The 17,545-nt window shown below is 52.6% G+C and overlaps 1 protein-coding gene across 1 annotated transcript; it reads right to left on the reverse strand.

Annotated features, from left to right (window-relative positions):
• Window positions 1–27: 27 nt before the first annotated feature.
• LOC135969976 (uncharacterized) lies at window positions 28–10,708 on the reverse strand. The gene is made up of 4 exons (XM_065541226.2): window positions 4,903–10,708; window positions 4,731–4,799; window positions 3,944–4,018; window positions 28–891 (listed from the first exon to the last, which is right to left on the reverse strand). The coding sequence occupies exons 1-4, from the start codon at window positions 5,130–5,132 to the stop codon at window positions 414–416; spliced, it is 852 nt and encodes a 283-aa protein (XP_065397298.1). The 5' UTR covers window positions 5,133–10,708; the 3' UTR covers window positions 28–413.
• Between the last annotated feature and the right edge of the window lie 6,837 nt (window positions 10,709–17,545).

Genomic DNA, 17,545 nt, shown 5'->3' on the forward strand with positions numbered 1-17,545 from the left:
CAAAAAAAAAAAAAAAAAAAAATAAGATTCGGTAAATAATTTCATTCAATTGCAGATGGTAACCAGTGGTGTGGAAGAAAAAAATAAGGTGAGGTGAGTGGGTGAGTGGGTGGGAGACCCTCACTGAGTAAATGGCTTTGGAGCTGGAACCAAGTGATGTGGATAAAGGCATTTTTAATGGCAGGGAACGAGGGCTCTAGGCAGAGGGAAACCCACACGCATGGGCGATGCCAACCTTGTCACATTTGGGGAGCAGGAAGAGATGTGGCCTGCTGGGAGTAGGTGGGGCTGTGCGGTGTGGGCCTGTCGCCCACGCCGAGACTTTGGGATTTGTTCTGGGGAAGCTGGGAGGCCAAGAGAGAGCTTGGGGCTTAGAGCAGGGCAGTGTCAGGCCCTGATTTGTGTTCCAAAGCTCACTGGCTGCTCTGTGCAATAGAGGACGGGAACAGCTGCAGCAGGGAGCCCACCAGAGGCTGTCCACACACTCCAGGCGACAGTGATGCCCAGGGGCTTAGTGCGGCCAGGAGAGGCCCCATCCAGGTGTGTTTTGGAGAAAAAGACAGTCCTGCTGCTTGGTGTGGATACGCAGCATGGGAGGCATTGAAGAATAAAGGATGCTTTTCAGGTGCTGCCTGAACAACTGGGCAAAAGGCAGTGCCATTTACTTGGATGTGAGAACCTAGAGAAAGTCGAGCTTCTGTTCTGTACAGTTGAAGAGGCCTTTGGATATCGAGTGGAGATGCACCATTAGTTACACAGTCAAGTCCGGAGTTCCAGGCTTGTAGACTGCAGAAGCTGCGAAAGATGGCATTGAAGGCTCGGAAGAGACAAGAGCGTGTGGAGGGAGTGTGATCGCTGGGCACCCTTCCACAGGGCGGAGGAACACAGGCCCTGGCAGTCGGAGATGCACAGAAACGACAGTATTGGAACTGGGTCGAGAAGAACACAAGATCTTTAGAAGTGGAGGAGCGACAGGGTGCTGCAGGCAGATGGAAGGCTAAGCGGAGAGAGGAAGAATAAGATGTATACTCCACGTGTAAAATATCTGGAAGCTTATCAGGAATGGAATGTTCTGGAGAGACCTAAGGGATTTATGCCACCCTGGGGAGTGTCACCTTGATTCCATAGCCAGTGGACATCTTTGGTTTTGTTTCTTAATTGACACAAGAACGTAGTGGACCTGTTAGCATCTTGTTCAAATATTGCCGGTTACATGTTGACTCTTGCTCAAAGAGGAATGCACACAAGTACAGGTACCACACACCCCAGAATCTTCAGCATAGTGTAAATCCTGTGAAACACGGGCAGCACTTTGTGAGCATGGACACACCAGACCTGTGTGGTGGATGGCTCCGGGCCCAGACTCTAGGTTCCAAGGCACCAGGTTCCACTCCCAGCTCCGTCACCTATGACCAATAATGTGACGTTTCTCCCCACACCGTGCCTCAGGGGTGAAATGGGGTTACGATGCCCTATGCCTCCCAGGAAAGACAGAGGGAAAGAACCCAAGAGGAGTGCCACACAGTGCCTTGAATGTGGCCTGCCCCTGACTTCAGCTGCTATATACAGTGTCACACCCAGAACCGCGCGGTCTCTAACCTGTAGTCCACGTCTGCCTCTTGTTCACTTCTAATTACCCGGTACTTTGACAGGTCTCGGGTGTGACATTTAGATTCTGAAATGAAATGGAACTGAGGGTGTGTCTGTGGCTTGGCATCTGTCCCTGAGTCCAGGCCTGCTTTGGTGACCAGCATTCCTGGTCACTGTGGAGCCATCAGTGGCATGGGTTCTCATTCAGCTTTGGGGCTCAGGCCTCCCACTCCTGCCAGGATGAGGAACTCTTCACCCTCCTTATCTACATCATAGCAGCACACACCATCTAGCTCCTGCGATGACCCAGCGGAGGGGACTGAGGGGCAGATCTCAGGATACGATACAGGTCCCCAGGGTTTTCAGGACTCCCCTGAGAAGCTGGGGCTCCCTCGGCCTCTGACATGGGCTGCAGCTCTCATTAATGCGCAGTGGGTTTTTGTGTCATCCCACTTCAGCCCACGTGCACCTACGTCCACCGACTCAAGCTACTGACTAGACAGAATGCAGGAAGCGGGGAAGAGGCCAGAAGAGGGTGCGCGGATGGAGCTCCTGCAGACGCCATGTTCCCTGGGAGCAGTCCCCCCGGGACAGGCCCATGGGAGCCCCAAAGCAGATCCTGCTCCCATCCCAGTTCAGCACTGGAAAGCCTCGTGCCCCGCAAGGCCCTGGGATGTTCAGCCTCTGCCTGGCCTCACCAGCATCACCCCAGGCACCGAACACATTCTCCCGATCCCCACATGCCGCATCCCACGTCCTCAGGATAAGTTCGAGGCAGCAAGAAGTGGGGCCTGTCTTGCTGCCCTGGCCCCGCTGCCCTCTGTGCACCCCAGGGCATTTTCCCCATCGACACAGTCGCCTTCTGAATCTCGCATTCTAGGAGACTATCTTAGCCTGTGCAGCAGGCTGCTATTGCAAAATACCATTGACTGTGCAGTTTATAAACCACATGTTTATTTCTCACGGTTCTGGAGACTGAAGCCTCAACACAGGGTGCCGACCTGCTCAGGCTCTGGTGAGGGCCTCCTCCAGGCTGGCGGACAGAGGACTTCCCGCTTGTCCTCAAGTGGCAGTAGCATGAAGGAGCTCTCCCAGCCTCTTTCATAAGAGCACTAATCCCATCCCTGAGGGCTCCACCCTCTTGACCCAGTCACTTCCCAGAGGCCCCACCTCCTAGCACCATCACCGTGGGTTTCAACATCAAAACTCTGGGAGGACACAAACACTCGGTCCATAACAGGTATCAGGATCCCATTAGCAATCCTGTCTGGCTCCATGAGAGGCTAGCTGAAACGTCCGAGTGGGCAGGTGGATCACGTTATGGGCTCTGTCTGCCCAAGGAGCTGCCTCAGGGCTCCACCCTGCCCCTGCCCCAGCCCAGAGGAAGGGTGGGGCCCAGACACCTAAGGAACCATAGTATGTGTGAAGAGGAGTCCCCACTCTTGTACCCGAGTGGGACAGAGGAGAAAAATGCACCTCCACTAATACAAGCGTGACCCAAATATCCAAGGCCTCACCAGTGTGGGGGAGCAATACGATGCCACAGCTCCATCCAGAGCTCCCTGGCTCCTCAGCCCCCACCTCCTAGCCAAGGACCTTGCCTCAGTTTCCTCCCCTGTAATTGCTGGGCCTTCCCAGGGGTACCTTACTTTTGTGCAAAACCACATTTCTGACCACATTTCTGACATCCTTCAAACGCCCACTGTGCACAGAAGGGCTCAGCACTCCCACAGCACTCACCACATCGGTAAACCCGGGCAGCATTCCTTCCAAATGCAGGAGGAGATGCTGGTGGTGGCCGTAGTGGCCCGTCTGTGACTCCAGTGCACAGCACGGCTGAAAGCTCAGTGTCCGTCCTCTCCCTCCCTGCCCTGTCCTTTACTAGCAATGACATTTAGGGGACTGACCAGTTCTAGGCCTGAGTCTACTCTCAGCCAGTGTGGAGGTGCCTTCTTTGTCATCAACGATTAGTTGGAGAGTCCGGATTTAGACCCCTGTGCACACGGCATTCTCCTGGAAGCAAATCCTGTCTGCCACAAGGAAACCAGAGCCATTCTCCCAGGGAGAGGGAGCTGGCTGCAGGGAGGCTGAGGCTGTGGACAGAGTGGGGGACAGGCAGGCCCAGGTCCTCAAGAGGAGATGAAGGAGGTCAGGCGCTTGATGAGCCCGCTTCGAAACGCCCCCCATTTCTGAACTCCCAGCTTCACACACTCCAAATTGCTAATCGTCCAAGCCAGCTGAGTGCTTCCTAAAGGGCACTGAGGATGCAGGGGCTCTGGACCTACTGGGACACACCTGCGGCCCAGCCTCTCGAGGGCCCAGCCTGCCCGAACCCTTCTCCCCACCCACTCACCCGCTGCCCATGTGGCTATGCAGCAGGGAGCACCTCCAGACTCCCGAGGATCCAGGTCTCCAGGAAAGAGGGGAACTGGGAGAAGAAAGAGTCAAGTTGTTTCAAAGCTTTCCCGCCCAACGCACCACTTCTTTTCTGTTTCACCTGTACGCAAACTATGGCAAAATCAGAGTTCGGTAACTCTCTGTCTTCGGGTGACATATCTGCCTTTAGGAGATTTAAATGCTGAGTCACGTCATGAAATTCTTGACTCGATTATACGGAATCAACTTGTATGAGGCATCTGGAAATCTCTTTTGAGAGGTCAGAAGGAGAAAAATAAAACAGCATTCTCTGTTTCCCATGATTCATAAAACCATTAGCAATTCTCTGTAAATTGCTCAGAAACCAAAGATGAGCGGTGGATTTCTCAGCCACCCAGAGAGGGGCTGAGGGGCTCAGGACCCCTCCCCAGGCCCAGCTCCAATCTGGGGTAAGGCTCCTAGACAGGGGCCCTTCCTCTCCGTCTCCTCAGCGGTCCCCTGGCCTGCTGCCCCATGCTGGGGCTCTCCCACAGGCTGGCCCAGGTACCATTCACCTGCTCACTCTCGGGGCTCAGCAGCGTGTGCTGCCTGATGACATCAACATCTCTGTCCCATGGGGCCTCACAGAGCTCCCCAAGAACTCCGTGTTTCCAGATGGAGGGATCGGAGACCCAGAGAAGTGACTGGCAGTCCAGGGCCCCACATGTCCTCAGCTCAGGCCTGGGCTCTGTGTCCATCCATAAGCATGTCCTGGCTCCTCTTACCTGCCCGGGGCCATCTTTATGGGGGATCCTCTGGACAGGACAGTCGGGAAGGGTCCTGCCTTCAGGCAGCTTCTCATGTAGCGGGAAGACAGACCAGAAAAGAAAAGAAACACACAGTGAGGCCTCAGAACTGCGGACATAGTGAGAATGTGCGTCCCTGAGGGCATCTCACCTGGCTCTGGAGGCCCTGTGCGTGGGGCAGCTTCTCTGAGGGGACATGATTGAATCTAGGCCAGGATGACGAATTGACCAGAGCCCGGGGTTGGAAGAGGTGGTGAGCGATGAGGCTGGAGACGCTGAGCACAGCTGCTCTGTGTCTCTCGCAGACCTGGTGGAGCAGGGACACAGTGTCCATGCCCAAGGCGCGGTGCTCCGTGAGGACGGCCGGCCTACTGTGGACATCTCCCGAGCCTGTCGTGTGCTGCTCGGGGTGAGGACAGGGCTTCGGGGGTCGCACAGATCAGCTCAGTCTCCATAACAATGTCCCACAGACTGGGGACTCACACAAGAAATTCATTCTCTCATGTTCTGGAGGCTGGAAGTTCAAGACCAAGGCTAGCAGGGTTGCTGCCCTCTGAGGCCTCCTGTATTCATTAGTCTGTTTTCACACTGCCAATAAAGACATTCCTGAGACTGGGTAATTTATAAAAGAAAGAGGTTTAATGAACTCACAGTTCCACATGACTGGGGAGGCCTCCCAATCATGGCAGAAGGTGAACGAGGGGCAAAGTCATGTCTTCCATGATGGTAGGCGAGAGAGCTTGTGCAGGGGAACGCCCCTTTATAAAACCATCAGATCTCGACAGACTTATTCACTACCAGGAGAACAGTATGGGGGAAACTGCCCCAGTGATTCAATTACCTCCACCTGGCCCCACCCTTGACACGTGGGGATTCTTAGAATTCAAGGGGAGATTTGGGTGGCAATACAGCCAAACCGTATCCCCTCCTTCTTCAGCTGGTAGATGGCATCCTCTCCCTACCTCCTCACAGGTCTTCCCACTGCATGTGTCCGTGTCTAACCTGCCCTTCCCATATTGCACTAAGGTCCACCTGTATGACCCCAACTTAACTCAGTTGCCTCTTGAAAGACCCCATCTCCAAATACATTCTGAGGTCCTGGGGATTAGGATTTCCACAGATGGATTTGAGGAGATGCGATTCAGCCCATAACAGGTGTTACATGGTTTTAATCCACCCACAAACCCTGCAAAACCTTCAAGCTTGACTCTCCAGGGGTCGAAGGGGATGCATCTTACCCTAATTCCCTCAGCCAGAAGTGGCCGAGTCACCTCTGATTCCCTAATGACACCTTTTCCTTCCACGTCCAGAGCAGCTGGAATGTCCCGGCAGTAACCTGAAAGGCGGTGAGTAAAGGGCCCTGGGAGCCGGTCGTTCAGTGTCTCCCAGGTGCTGAGGAGAATGTGAGAGCTCCACCCTCTTGACCCAATCACTTCCCAGAGTTCCCACCTCCTAGCACCACCACCGTGGGTTTCAAAAGAACTTTGGGAGGACACAAACATTCAATCCATAACAGGTGTCAGGATCCCATTAGCAACACTGTCCGGCTCCATGAGAGGCTAGCTGAAAAACTTGAGTGGGCAGGTTGATCAGCAGAGGCCCCCTCCACTCAAGATGGATGCAAATATCGGGGTGTTGTTCTAACACCCGGGGGGTAATTCGGTGCTGTTCCAGTCTCTATCCTAAAGAACATGGAAGGAACTCAACCTGAAGATTCAAGATTCCTTAAAGAGTCCCCCAGCCACCTCTGGTGACAGCAAGGATAGGGAGGGGAAGAGAGGCCCTGCTGTTTCTGAAGGCAGCTGTGTCCCTGCCTTCCCTGGAGTTGCATCAATTTTCCAATAAATTTCCCCTGCTACCAACATGAATTGGGTTGGATTTCTTCTATTTACACCCAAGAAGGGACACTCGCTGATGCACGCTTTTCCCAGGTAACAAAGGTAAGATGACTGTGACATGGTTTATTTCCATTGTGCAGCCACGGCCTGTGTCTTCCAGAGTCTCAAAACTCTCCAGGGAGGGGGTAGCAGCTGGGGCCACCCCTACCCAACCTTCCAGCTCCTTAGAACTGCAGCAGGGAGGTGGCCGGGCACGGTGGCTCACGCCTGTAATCCCAGCACTTTGAAGGCCAAGGTGGGCAGATCACCTGAGGTCAGGAGTTTGAGACCAATTGGTCAACATAGTGAAACCCTGTTTTTACTAAAAATACAAAAATTAGCTGGGCATGGTGGCGGGTGCCTGTAATCCCAGCTACTTGGGAAGCTGAGGCAGGAGGATCACTTGAGCCCAGGAGGTGGAGGTTGTGTGAGGTTGCAGTGAGCGGAGATCCTGCCACTGCACTCCGGGCTGGGTGACACAGCGAGACTCTGTCTCAAACAAACAAACAAACAATAAAGAAGTGCAGTGGGAGGTGTCATGAGTCAGAGACACCGCAGGCCCCATAAGTACAGTTTTTTCCAGCAGGAGGAGGGGCTGCCACGAGAGTCACAACCCCGCAATGGAAGGAGCCCCTTACAGGTGGGCGGAATGGGGGCTGTCAGAGCCAGAGGGCTGCTGTCACCAGGTGCTGTCCCCTGTTGACCTTTGCCCTGTTTGGGGCTGAATTGCGTCTCCTCCTCTCCACATTCTTATGAGGAAACCCTGGCCTCCAGCACCTCGGGAGGTGACCTTATTTGGAAACAGGGCCATGCAGGTGTAATTAGCTAAGAAGAGGTCATCCTGGAGGAATGCATCCCCTAATCTGACTGCTCCTTATGAAAAGAATACCCTGTGGAGAGAAAGGTGTGCTTATGGAGGGAAGACCAAGAACAAGACACGGAAAAAGGTCATTGCTAAGCCAAAGGACCAAAGATGGCCAGCAGTCTGCCAGGGAGAGAGGCCTGGGGCCAATTCTCCCTCACCGCCTCCGAAGGAGTCAACACTGCGGATCTTGACCTCGTCTCGGACTTCCAGCCTCCAGAACTGTGGGGTTGTCCTTCCTGTTGTTTAACCTGCTGGTCTGTGGTGCTTTGCGGCGCCCACGACAAGCTCCCAGCATCCTCTCCCTCTCCCAGTCTGGGGTTAGGTCTCGGGGCACCTGAAGGCAGGTGACACAGGACAAATAGAAATGGGAGGGAAGGGGTGGGATGCTAGTGGGAAAGAAAGAATTAGGGTGAGTCTATACAGGAGGGAGGTCACAAGGTGGGGACCCAGGCTCGGAGCATCTCAGCAATAGAAGTCACAAAAATATCAAAAGGAGGGTGAAGAAGCTGGGCATGGTGGCTCACACCTGTAATCCCAGCATTTTTGGAGGCTGAGGTGGGTAGATCACTTGAGGTCAGGAGTTCAAGACCAGCCTGGCCAATATAGTGAAACCTACTAAAAATACAAAAATTAGCTGGGCATGGTGGGTGGCACAGGCCTGTAGTCCCAGCTACTCAGGAGGCTGAGGCAGAGAATCGCTTGAACCTGGGAGGCGGAGGTTGCCGTGAGCCGAGATCATAACACTGCATTCCAGCCCAAGTGACAGAGTGAGACTCCATCTCGAAAAAACAAAAACAAAACAAGCAAAGGAAGGGTGAAGAGATTTGAGAAGGCAGGTCATTTAGCAAACTCTCAGTTGCCGGTCTTGTGCCTCTCCCTTCCATGGCCTCAGGGTGGGGCAGAGGTAAACTGCGGTCCCTGGACAGGCTTGGATCCACAGTTGGCCCAGGGTGAACACAGGCTGCGATTCCAAGTTCTCTGGTGGCCAGATGCCCTCCCGGTCCCCTCCCCGATGGGGCACCTGGTATCCTACCTTCACTGCCCACTCACTCTCTCAGGTTCAGCCAAGTCCTGTGACAGAGGTGGTGTGACCTAGAGAGTCTCCAGAATGGCACAATCTGTCCCAGGGGGTGTTCCCACGGTGCACAGGGCAAGGTTATCCAAGTTCCAAGAAAACATTCTGTTTGTGGACCTGGCTCACCGGAGCACACGAGTGAAAGCCAATAGGAGTAAGCAGATCACGGCTCAGCTACAGGTGCTGGGTGGAAGTCAGGGTTAACCAGAGGGCGATGGGAGAAAACAACGTGGGGCGCTCATTTAAATTATCTGTAGGACTCTGTATCATGAAGATAAACTTATTGTAGCCCTAGCTCATGTTTCCAGAGTAGAGTCCTGAAGAGAAGGAGCACTTACCAAGGACGAATGGGTCACTGCGTGGTCTGCACATAGCATCTGGAAAACAAGAAGCCGGAACCTTGGAAACAGAAAGAGTCGGAGTTGGTCGGGGAGCTTGCCCTGGTCACAGTGGGCTTCAGTCTAGAAGACACTGAAAGACAGAGCGAACTCCCTCCTCCTACAAACTGCTAACACAGTGCGAAGGAGGACGGGGTTTCGCAATATATACTGTCTCAAAAATGTGCACTCTCAAATAAATATGTGCTTGTATCACCAACCCTGGAGAGGAAAGTCTCTTTGGGTTGCAGTCCCTAACCTTTACCCTGAACATTAATGTATCAATCGGCAGCAGCCCTGGAGAAGTCGCTGATGGCATTAGAGATTGAGGGCATTCACTAAGCTGTCACAGCAGACCCAGACGCGGTGGCGGAATTAATTTTTCCTTCATTAATCATATCCTAATTTGCATGATTAATATGTCATAGTTGATGAACACAGGCGGATACAAATAAAATCACTGAACAAAAATGCCACCTGCTGAGCAAAAAGAATAAGACAAACAAGTAACTTGGCACAGCTAAGTGAGCAGCAGTCACTTTATTTCCCAAAAACAATATTCCAAAAGTTTGAAACATCGCCACTATTGGGGCCACTCGCCGAGGACTGCGGAGACAGACATTCCAGAGGTTTCCATGGTGGGATGAGCTCCAGGGTACACACAACTGTGACAGCTTGCCATTGGACAGTTCTAAAAACTCACCTTTCGAACCTCGCCTGTTTCCCAAGAGGGACCCAGGCCAAGGGGCGGGACGTTCCAGGACAAAGTGGTGCCACCTCATCAGCCCAGGCCCACTTCCTCCAGCTGCAAGCCTCAGCCATTTCTGGCCAGCAGCTCCGGGGCAGGAACTGGGGCAGGGCATTGCCAAGGGCACAAGCAGGGGGCAGGGAGCAGAGGAGGAAAGGAAGCAGGGAGCAACCGAGGAATGACCTTGGACCCAGGGCAGAGCCTTTGGGATGCTGGAAGCTGCTCAGGGGCCGTGACTGAGGCCCAGGGAGCCACCAGGGGGGACTCCGACCAGGGTCCTGGGGCAGGCAATGCCCAGCCTCCCTGTAGCGTGGGTTTCCTTTAAGGCCACGTGGCAGAAGCAGCCACAGGAGAAGCAGCGCAGCTTTCGGCAGTGATGGGAATGTCCTAGACCTGGCACATCCTGACAGTAGTCACCAGCACAAGTGATGGTGGAACAAGTGAATGTGGCCAGGGTGACTGAGAAACAGACATTTTCATTTCATTTTAATTAATGTTAATCAAAAAAGCCACAAAGGGCTAGTGGCCCCTGGTGGGGAGCTGAAGAGAGCATGGGGCCCACAGCACTTCCCTGGCTGTGGGACCTGGAGAAGCATTCCTCCTTTCCGGCTCCATCCTCCTCTGAGGCTGAGAGGTTGGACAGGGGCATCCCTGGAGCCCCCAGTCTGTACTTCCCGACTGGAGTGTGGAAGCCACCTGCTCTGCTTTCACCATCCTTCTGAAACCTTCGCTGGCTCCCTCCCCTCTGCTTGCAGAAAACTGCCTCCCGCCAGACTAAGTTCCTGGCGCCTCACTTTCCAGCCACATCCCCCACGTCTCCACCATGTGAACAGACCCTCAGCCCTCAAAAACACCTGTGCCTCCCCCACCCCATACCTTGTCTGTGCCATTCCCCATGGCTCTTCCCCACCCACTCAACGCTGATGGAGACCCACCTCAAGCCTGACGCTCTGGAAGCTTCCCAGAGCTCCATGGCCCACAAGCTTCTCGCTCCCGAATTATTTAGAAGGAACCTAGCCCCTGGTTGTGGTAGCTTGCAGTGCTGTCTTCTTTATCTCACTGTTACTTGATAGCAATAATGTTGCAATGTCTTGGAAAGAGTGTAACAACCTGGCAAGGCTGAGCACACCTGGCAAGGCTGAGCACACCTGCCGGACAGAGGCGGGAGGCGCCCAGCCTGTCCTCAATGCCAACTAGCACGGTGGCCTGAGGAGGTGACTACGTCTCCTCACAGTCTCCTCACCGGAAACACGAGGATCATGCTGCTTCCTCTCGGGGTTCATATAAGAGTCAGTCGCTCACCTGTGCTGAATGTCCTGCCCGCCCTGGCCTAGGTTCAGGGTTTTCAATCCATGCTGTGCTCCCGAAAAGACAGGCCACGCCTCTGCTCTCCAGCGCCTGAGGAAACACTGTTGCTGGTTGCAGGGTTCCTTAGTCTAACCCTAACACCTCAGTGGTTTCATCCTGGCCTCATGCATTGCACTAGTGCAATAAAGTTGTAAGAATGTGTTCCCTGCCATCTTGTTTCTATTTTGAACTATCTGGCCCAAACCCTTTTGTTTAGTTTTCTTCTCTTCCCTTGGGGAAAAAGAAAAGGAGAAAAATGGAAAGAAAAGGACAGAAAAGAAATGAAGAAGAGAAGCAAGATAGTGACTGCTCTGAAATGATTTGCACCTTCTCCAATACAAAGGGCAGTAAAATTGAGCAGGATGAGACAGCTGTGACTTCCTATTCCCTTTTCCCAGCTGCCAGGCTCAAGAATATGGTGGGTCTGAGGTTCCGCTCCCCAACCCTGGCCAACGCTCAGACCTCGACAACAGTTGGATGCTCTACAGGGTTAACGTGAGACCTGGAAGGTCACGTCTCATTTTAACTTCCTCTCCTCTATTCCATAACACGATCTTTGGGGAGCCTCAATGGATTGAGAAAGTTCTATGCCTGCAAGGACTGAATTTACCATCAGTGCCTTCACCTTTGTGATAACCTTGTTTTCCTGTTCCTGCAGGGATGCTGTGCTGTATGAAGATCTTCAAGAATCCCGTGTGGGAGCCAAGTTAAAGCGGCTCCTTGTGGCTCATTCTCTGCATCAGGTCACGTTCATAGACTCAAAGTCCAGAAACTAAACATCATTGAAAAGGAATCCTAACCTCTGGTGCTTCTAACCAGGAGCTGCATTTCTCTAGGACCCCTGCCTCGACCTTTCCAGCGCCCTGTGCCCACAGTGACCCTGCTTGAACCAGTCATAAGCAAGGCCCCCAGCTCCTCCCCAGCCCCGTCCCTCTGGGCTCTTCTACCTCCCCATCCAGTGGAAAACATTCCCAGCTATATAGAAGCAGATGGAAAGGGGGTTACCAGGGAGGCTAAAGAGAAATGGGGAGATGCAGGTCAAGGGGAGAGAGTCGCAGTGAGGTAGGAGGAATCAGTCCAGAGGCCAGCTTGCAGGAGGATCCCAGTTCATAGCACTGCAGCACACCCCGGGAATTCACCAGGAGAGTAGGTTTTAGACTCTCTTACCACCAAAATGAAGAAGAAGGAGAAAGAGAAGGAGAGGGAGAGGGAGAAGGGGAGGAAGAGGAAGAAGAGGAGGAGGAGGAGGACCAGGAGATGATGGATATGAGAACTTGCCTGACTGTCGTAATCACCATGTCTATGGAAAACAAAACAGCAGGTCATAAATGTTCAAAATCATGTGCACACCTTAAACACATGCATTTCTTAAAAAAGAAATGCATCACCAGCCTCATGTATGAGTTGAAATTATCTCATAGACACATTTGTAAAAAGCAAAAGAAGGATGAAATTTAATATTATGCTTTAACCCAGTATATCCAAAATATCAATGAATTACTTATAAGATATATTACATTTTGTTTTCTAAGAAGCCTTTGAAATGCAGTGTGCCTTTTCCACTCGAAAGCATATCTCAGTTTGGACTGGCCACATTCCCAAAAGCCACCTGTGGCTGAGGACTACCTCGAAGGCCACACAACTCCAGTCCATTCTACTGGTTGTTATGAGTTCAGTGTTAGTGCCGCCCCCCCCCACAAATTTGCATGTTGAAGTCCTCGCCCACAGTGTGATGGGCTTGGACACAAGAACATTGGGAGGTAATCGGGGTTCAGTGCGATCCTGGTGATGGGACACTCATGCTGGGATGAATGCCCTCATGAGAAGAGGCCAGAGGACTTGCTCTCCGACCATGTGAGGACACAGCGAGAGGGTGGCTGTCTGCAGCCCAGGAAGACCCTGACCTGCTGGGACCCCGATCTCAGACTCCAGAACTGGGGGACATGACTGTCTGTTGTAGAAACTCCCAGTTTTGTGGTATTTTCCATGGCAGCCTGAACTAAGACACTGGCTCTGCATGGCGAGAGCCTGCAGATGATCCAGCAAAGCCAAACTGTCCCTAGCAGACCTGGGGCAAGGGGGAGGAGGCTGAGAAGCCCTGAAGCCCAAGCAGACCCCATATCCAGCATCACAGGGTTTCTGGGTGAGCTGTTATGCTTGGTGTTGTGTGCAGAGATTAAATGTCCACAGTCTCCGAGTTCATGAGGCTTATCATGTCATGAGGGACAAGACAATAACTCCAGTTTATGCCTGCGTTACTGCTTTACCCACTTTCTGTGTGCATGGAAAATGACAAGAAAGCACAAAAAAGCACCCGTGTATCCAAGAGATGGAGACAAGTGCTAAGGATTCCAGATGGAAATGGAATGACTTTGGAGTAGGGTGGAAAGAATCCACTGCTACTGTTATCTACTCCTGAAAACCTAAAAGGTTCAGGGTTTTTTTTTTTAAAGGCCTCTCCCAGTACAAACAGGAATTGTGTCCATAGTCAAGGGTCACTCCGGCTTCTGATGTTGCAGCTAATATGATTTTACTTTTGCCCAAATTGTTTCGAATTGCCCCTGGGCCACATATTAATTTGTTCCAGATGCTACCTTTTCCCACTGTCAGACATAAAAGAATCAAAGTGAAAAAACAAAGATGCAAAGCCCTGGGATTGTTAAAAAGTTAATTGCTCAGTGTTGGCCTAAATGACACAAAAGTCCCCAACTTCCTCAAGGTCAGAATTTTGCGTGGAAAAAAGGAAACCTAGAGAATTTAGCAAACACTTGCCTCAAATAAGCATCATCAGCCATTGCACCAGTGGCTTGTACAGACCAGGTTAAGCCACATCAAAGAACTCCCATGCTCCTAGACCCAGAAAAATAGAAGAAAACGATTAAACAAAGTAATTGGAAGTGCCTGGCAAGGTCAAAGTATCAGGAAACGTCTTTGAGTAAAAAGAAGCCTGGGACTAAGCTGAGCACAATCTAAAATCTCTCATATCCAAAGCCTGTATTTTCCTTGGCACAGGAGATGGGAAACCTGATCCTGACCATGGGCAAGGAGGCCAGGAGGCTAAATCCACCACATGCAGGCTTCCTCCCAATATGCTGATGGGACTTCCGGCTTCTGTAAACTTCTGGGGGAAGTAGGCACATGCCAACTTGGGGAAAGTCAACCAGGGTAAGCCTAGAGGAGGGACAATATTATAAACTGTGTGGAAGGTCCCCTGAGAAGTTCACAGACTCAGAGGCGAGGAGCGGCAGCGAAGACTTGAAAGTGATCCAGGGGGAGCTGCCAAGAGGCTTAGCCACAAGCATGGATCCAGCCACAGGGCTGGGGTGAGGCTGGAAGGAGCAGGCCGAGCCACGGGATGCTGTTCGGCGGTAGGGGAATCTGGCGGAGCTGTCCCGGAAAAGCCCATTTGCCTCCCCAGAAAGCTCCCAGCAATGATCTACTGAGATGCACAGACAAGACCCAGCGGCCAGCTGGGCCGATCCCACACATGCCTGGTGGCCAAGGGACTGGGCCATCCACACTCAGCCACACACAGGAAGTTTGTCCTATGAGGCCCTCCTTGGATCCTCCCTCCCGACGTGTCCTCACTTGGCCTGAGCACTCGAGGCCATCTGGCCTCAGGCTGTCCCCATCTTTTCTCCTACCCACCCCCACAGTCTCCCGCTGGCTCGAGCCCCTGCCCTCCCAAGGTCACCCCCAGGTCTGTCTCAATCTCACTGTGCCACTGTCCCCCCAAGGCCTCCCCAGGGAACAGTCCCTGCAGGGGAAATGTGGCATGGCTTTGCTTTGCAGTCATGATCTTGGAGGGAGACACTATGCCCTAATCTCAAGGACAGTCCCTAAGGCTGTGAATGTCCCTAAGGCCCTTACCAGGCCTGGTGGTAGCAACTATTTCAGAGTAGGCACATTCCTTGGGCTCCTTCCAACCACACGCATGAGTAACACTGGCCCTGCAGAGAGTGAAGATCCAGTGGAAGAAATCATGTGGATAAATTCAAGCTGGAAAATCATCCCAATGACATGAATATTTCAACCTGAACTTTGATTTATATCACGATTATATTTTTTCTGATTACAAAAGTAATGCAGTGGCATTGTAAGGGATTAAAGCTATATATATATAATTTCTGTAGACTTGTTCTTTCAATATACCTCCAGGAAGAAATACAGCCTAAATTTACATGAATATGCTTCTGGACTTCTTTTTCTTCCTCCTCCTTCTCCTCATCCTCCTCCTCCTCCTCCTTCTTTCTCTCTTTCTCTCTCTCTCTCTCTCTCTCCCCGCTGTGTGTGTGTGTGTGTATGTGTGTGTACTCACACAACAGAGCTCTGGAGATGCACGCAGCACACGTATGTGTAGATATAGCTACTAAAAGGACAATATTCCAAGAGCTGAGTGTCCAGGTCACTGTTTGATTTTCCTTTGCTTGTTTCATTGCAAACTCAGGGTGTCACACCTGGGCCGTGTGGAGGCTGAGAGATGGGTGAGGACACATGGGGATGGGCACCCTGTCCGAGGGCCATCAGCCGTTCTCTCAACTGGTGATACATATGGACCTGGGTCCTCATGAGAACCAGGCTAATTTTTCTCAGTGATGAAACACCATCTGTTTCCAGGCCGTCAATCTACAGGATGATGACCAAGGAGCTCATCTGAACCGTCAGGTGAACGGTGGGGCCCTGCCACATCCCCATCTACTCGTAGCTTGGTTTGGGTTCACTGTGCCAAAATCATATCCCCAAGTTACAGTACAGGCTCATTGCCAAGGGAGTTTTCTCGTAAACGCTCCCTGGCCCTGGGGAACCTTCTCTGACCTAAAAGAAGCATCGCTGGACTGGGTTCAGGATAATGCAATCACCCAGTGACCCGTGTCCCCAGCCTGTTCTCACGTCCCTTGCATTTTCCTCAATGTCCTTCCTGCTCACACGCTTGGGCCCCTGCTTTTGGGACACATGGTCAGCAAGCCCAGTGCAGGAAGTGCTGAGCTGCCGACTGCCGCTCCACAGAAGCACAGGACAGAGCCTCCCAGAGGCAGTAAGTGGAGCGTGGGCTGGAGGAGGCCGCCCGCTCCATCTTGAGGGCTGGCCTCTGCTGTGCATTGATTTGTGAGCAATCATGTGTTCACCAAGCACCTACTGTGGGACCAGCAGGGCAGCCAGCAGGGTTTGCATGACAGTGGTTGTGAGCTCTCCACTCGGACTCCTGCCCTCTCCCATGGAGATGAGGTTAGGGGCAGCCTGCATGCAGTTACACCTCCTTCTGCTCTCCCTCTCCAGCCAGCAGGAGCCACAATGGGCCACAAGGAGGACTCTGCCCTGAAAGTGACAGATCTCAGCCCAGGAGGACCTGGGTCCCTGGACGGCAGCCTGCACCCCTGACCCAGGTCAGCCCCCAGGAGCTGTCCTCTCAGAGAGCAGCACCCATGATTTCAGGTTGCAGCAACTTAGCTTTATCCTGACCGATGCTCGGCACTCAGGACACTCATCTGCTGTCCCTACTCTCCACTCCCCTAAATCGTGAGGACCTGTGTCCTCTCGGCCACAGCCTAAACCATAAGTGTCATCATCGTCTCTATGCATGAGTGGTCAGAAAGTTTGATTGTAGAATATTGGGATGAATCCTTTCCGCCGGCCTCCTTTTCCCTGGATGCGGTGGCAGGAGCCAGAGTTAACAAGTCTCCCACCTCCTGGCTGGAGGCTGCGGTCTCTATTCCTCAGAGACGGGCCCGGACCGTTCCACTGTTTACCACTGTGTCTTTGCAGAAGGCTTAGTGGCTCTTTCAGGCTGTGCCCTGCTTTGAATCTCAGCCTCGACTCCAGCCTGGTGCAGGGGCGCAGGGCACAGAGCACACGCCACACAGTCACCGCAGGCCCTGAACCCAACAGAACCTGCCCTGTGGGGCTGGGGTGTTGCTTAGGACCCGAGACAGCATCTCCCCTCCAATTTCTCCCCTTTGGAAGGGGACTGGCTTTCTTCTGCCTGTCTCACCATTGCATTTGGGAAGCAGATAACCTGTTTTCCAGAGAGAAGACGCCACACACTGTGAAGACAAAGACTCTCAGGGAGAAGACCCCAGAGGACAGAGGCAGGGCTTGGGGTGACATATCCACCGCCAAGGAACACCAAGGATGCCAAGCCACCACGGGATGCCAGGAGAGAGGCCTGGAATAGACTCTCCCTCCCACGCTCGGAGGGAGCCAGCCCTGCCAACACCTTGACTTCAAACTCTGGCTTCCAGGATGATGAGAGCATCAGTGGCCCTCATTTTAAGGTCTCAAGTTCTGTACATTCTGTACATTCCCAGAATGCAATGTGGCAGGTTTGTCACAGCAGCCGACAGTATTTCAGTTTAGCATATTCTTCTGTGTTCAATGCATATTCCCTACATGGTCTAGAATGCCCTTTACTTCACAAGCACCATCCCATAGTAGAACTTAATGGTGCTCTGGGCCAGGCCACTTGATCTGGCTGAACTGTGTTCCCTGGCTGTGCCCTGAATTTGCC

The sequence above is a fragment of the Macaca fascicularis genome, chromosome 3 (assembly GCF_037993035.2).
Source record: "Macaca fascicularis isolate 582-1 chromosome 3, T2T-MFA8v1.1".
In the NCBI taxonomy this organism is placed as follows: domain Eukaryota; kingdom Metazoa; phylum Chordata; class Mammalia; order Primates; family Cercopithecidae; genus Macaca; species Macaca fascicularis.